The 2,063-nt window shown below is 37.9% G+C and overlaps 1 protein-coding gene across 1 annotated transcript; it reads right to left on the bottom strand.

The window, feature by feature from the left end:
- Positions 1-1,084: 1,084 nt before the first annotated feature.
- LOC107579902 (syntaxin-17-like) lies at positions 1,085-1,690 on the bottom strand (the record flags this gene model as incomplete). The annotated part of the gene is made up of 3 exons (XM_016265685.1): positions 1,420-1,690; positions 1,223-1,332; positions 1,085-1,135 (listed from the first exon to the last, which is right to left on the bottom strand). Coding segments are annotated over exons 1-3 (432 nt in total), but the record flags the coding sequence as incomplete, so codon positions are not given.
- Between the last annotated feature and the right edge of the window lie 373 nt (positions 1,691-2,063).

The raw sequence follows: 2,063 nt of genomic DNA, 5'->3' as shown, positions 1-2,063 counted from the left end.
GCTAATAAGGCTGGATATCATCATATTATACTTACCACCATCCAGATCCCATCATCGTTCCCCAAGAGTGTGAAGTGATTACTGACAGTCACGATCAACTGTTACTGATATTAAGCTTTTGTTTTACAGTCCTGAATAAGCTAAAAGGAGCTTGTAGATACATATGAAGCAGAATTAATTTTATTATTAAAAGGGGCATTTTTTAAGCATTTTCCCTTAGGTTCACTATTAGTCCAGGGCTGGTTTTGGACCAAAATTGTCTCATTGTAAGGAACATAACTTTTAAAAGTAATGCAGTGCATTGTTACATTATCTATCCAGAACCTTTATAGTATAATCTAGTTGCCCATGATATGTTCCTTTAAACAACCCTAAAAGCGACAGTCCACTAAAAATGAAAATTCTGTCATCATTTACTCACTCTCATGTCATTGCAAACCTGTAAGATTTTCTTTCTTTTGTGCTACATAAAAGAAGATTTTTGAAAGAAAACTAGTAACGAAACAGCAAAATTTAGTTCCCATTGACCCAATATTTTTTTGTTCATACAATGGAAGTCAATGGGAAAGTAACTTCATTTGGTTATGAACATTCTTTAAAATATCTTCTTTTGTGTTCTGCTAAAAAAGAAAGTCATACAGATTTGGAATAACATGAGGGTGAGTAAACGATGACGAAATTGTAATTTTTGGGTGAACAATCATTTTGAGATTGAGAGAGAGACACATGATCTCTCCTCTCTTCCACCAGTTTTCCAACTGCACATTGTTCTAATAATGGCTGCTATATGGCATGGCTTCTCATTAATCCTCGTTGGTTAGCACATGGCTGACAGACTGTCACCAATCTCTTTATGTCTTCTCAATCACACACACACACACACTGCTGGGATCAATACCACCTTGTTGGCTCTCAGGAGACAAAGCCATTTGTCTGACAGCTCTGCCAAACCTAAGGATTTTGGTCACCACCTTTTATCAACACACATACCACACATGCTGTCTCTCACGGTCTCTCCATTCTTTCTTTTGGAAAAAAACAAAAAACAAAGAATGAATCGTTTCCATAGCTGTGTGATACTTACATGAACAAGAGTGGAGAACTCGTTTACTAAACCATTTAACTCCAGTAGGTCCTAAACAAACATACCACAATAGTCACACACACCGAAAGACTTGTATTCAAATATTTTTATGTGTCTGTAAGTGTTTGTGTGTATTACCTCAGCTAAAGAGTCCCAGGACTCAGCAGCATTCTGTTCTGGAGGGATTTCAGGCAGTAGCAGCTGTGTTTGAGTGACAGCGGAACCGGGCAAACCTGTATCACCATCACCTAACCCATCACATGAAAGTGAAAATGCTTGCAAAAAATTTTATAATAAAAACACATCTTGAATAACTTCATACAACATAGACATACTCAGAAACATACTGTGCAATGTCTCTGAGGCATTGCTGATAGTTCCGTGAGTGCTGATAGTTGGAGCATCTGGCTTATTGATTGCATCCGAGTGAATCCGGAGGAACTCCTGAATGGCAGCGGAGGCTCGATCTCTGATTGGCTGAACAAGTTTCTCCAGAGCTTCGGCATCGGCACTGTGGACCCGCCCACACAACTTCTCCATCTCCCGCAGGTTCGATCGCAACTGCTGCAAAGAGGAAAAGTGAAAGTCTGTGATAACAGGATCCATGGTTTCATTCAAATCCTCTATACAGTATTTTCCTTCTATACAGATTTGACTTGTTCAAGTAAACAAAAAAAGTATAACAAAATGGAATATATGACACTGTGAATGGTTGTCACAGTTTAACATCTTAGACCCTAGGATCCAAACCAGTACTGTCAAATTTTAAAACCTGAAACCCAAAATTGTTCACAATATTTTCTCTCCATTGCGAGTACAACCAGATACTCAGATATCCATATCCATATTTCATCCATTGCCAACATCTCATTAAGTTCTCAGTCAAAATTGCGCGTTTGTAGAAAAAGTTTAAAAACCAATGATTTCTTACTGCATGAACCTTACAGTTTTTCCTGATTACTGGAAAGGTTTTTTTTTT

This window comes from Sinocyclocheilus grahami, unplaced genomic scaffold (assembly GCF_001515645.1).
Source record: "Sinocyclocheilus grahami isolate Dianchi unplaced genomic scaffold, SAMN03320097.WGS_v1.1 scaffold21482.1, whole genome shotgun sequence".
Taxonomy (NCBI): Eukaryota; Metazoa; Chordata; class Actinopteri; order Cypriniformes; family Cyprinidae; genus Sinocyclocheilus; species Sinocyclocheilus grahami.
The sequence above is the reverse complement of the archived record's forward strand: the minus strand, read 5'-3'. Positions and strand labels throughout refer to the sequence as shown.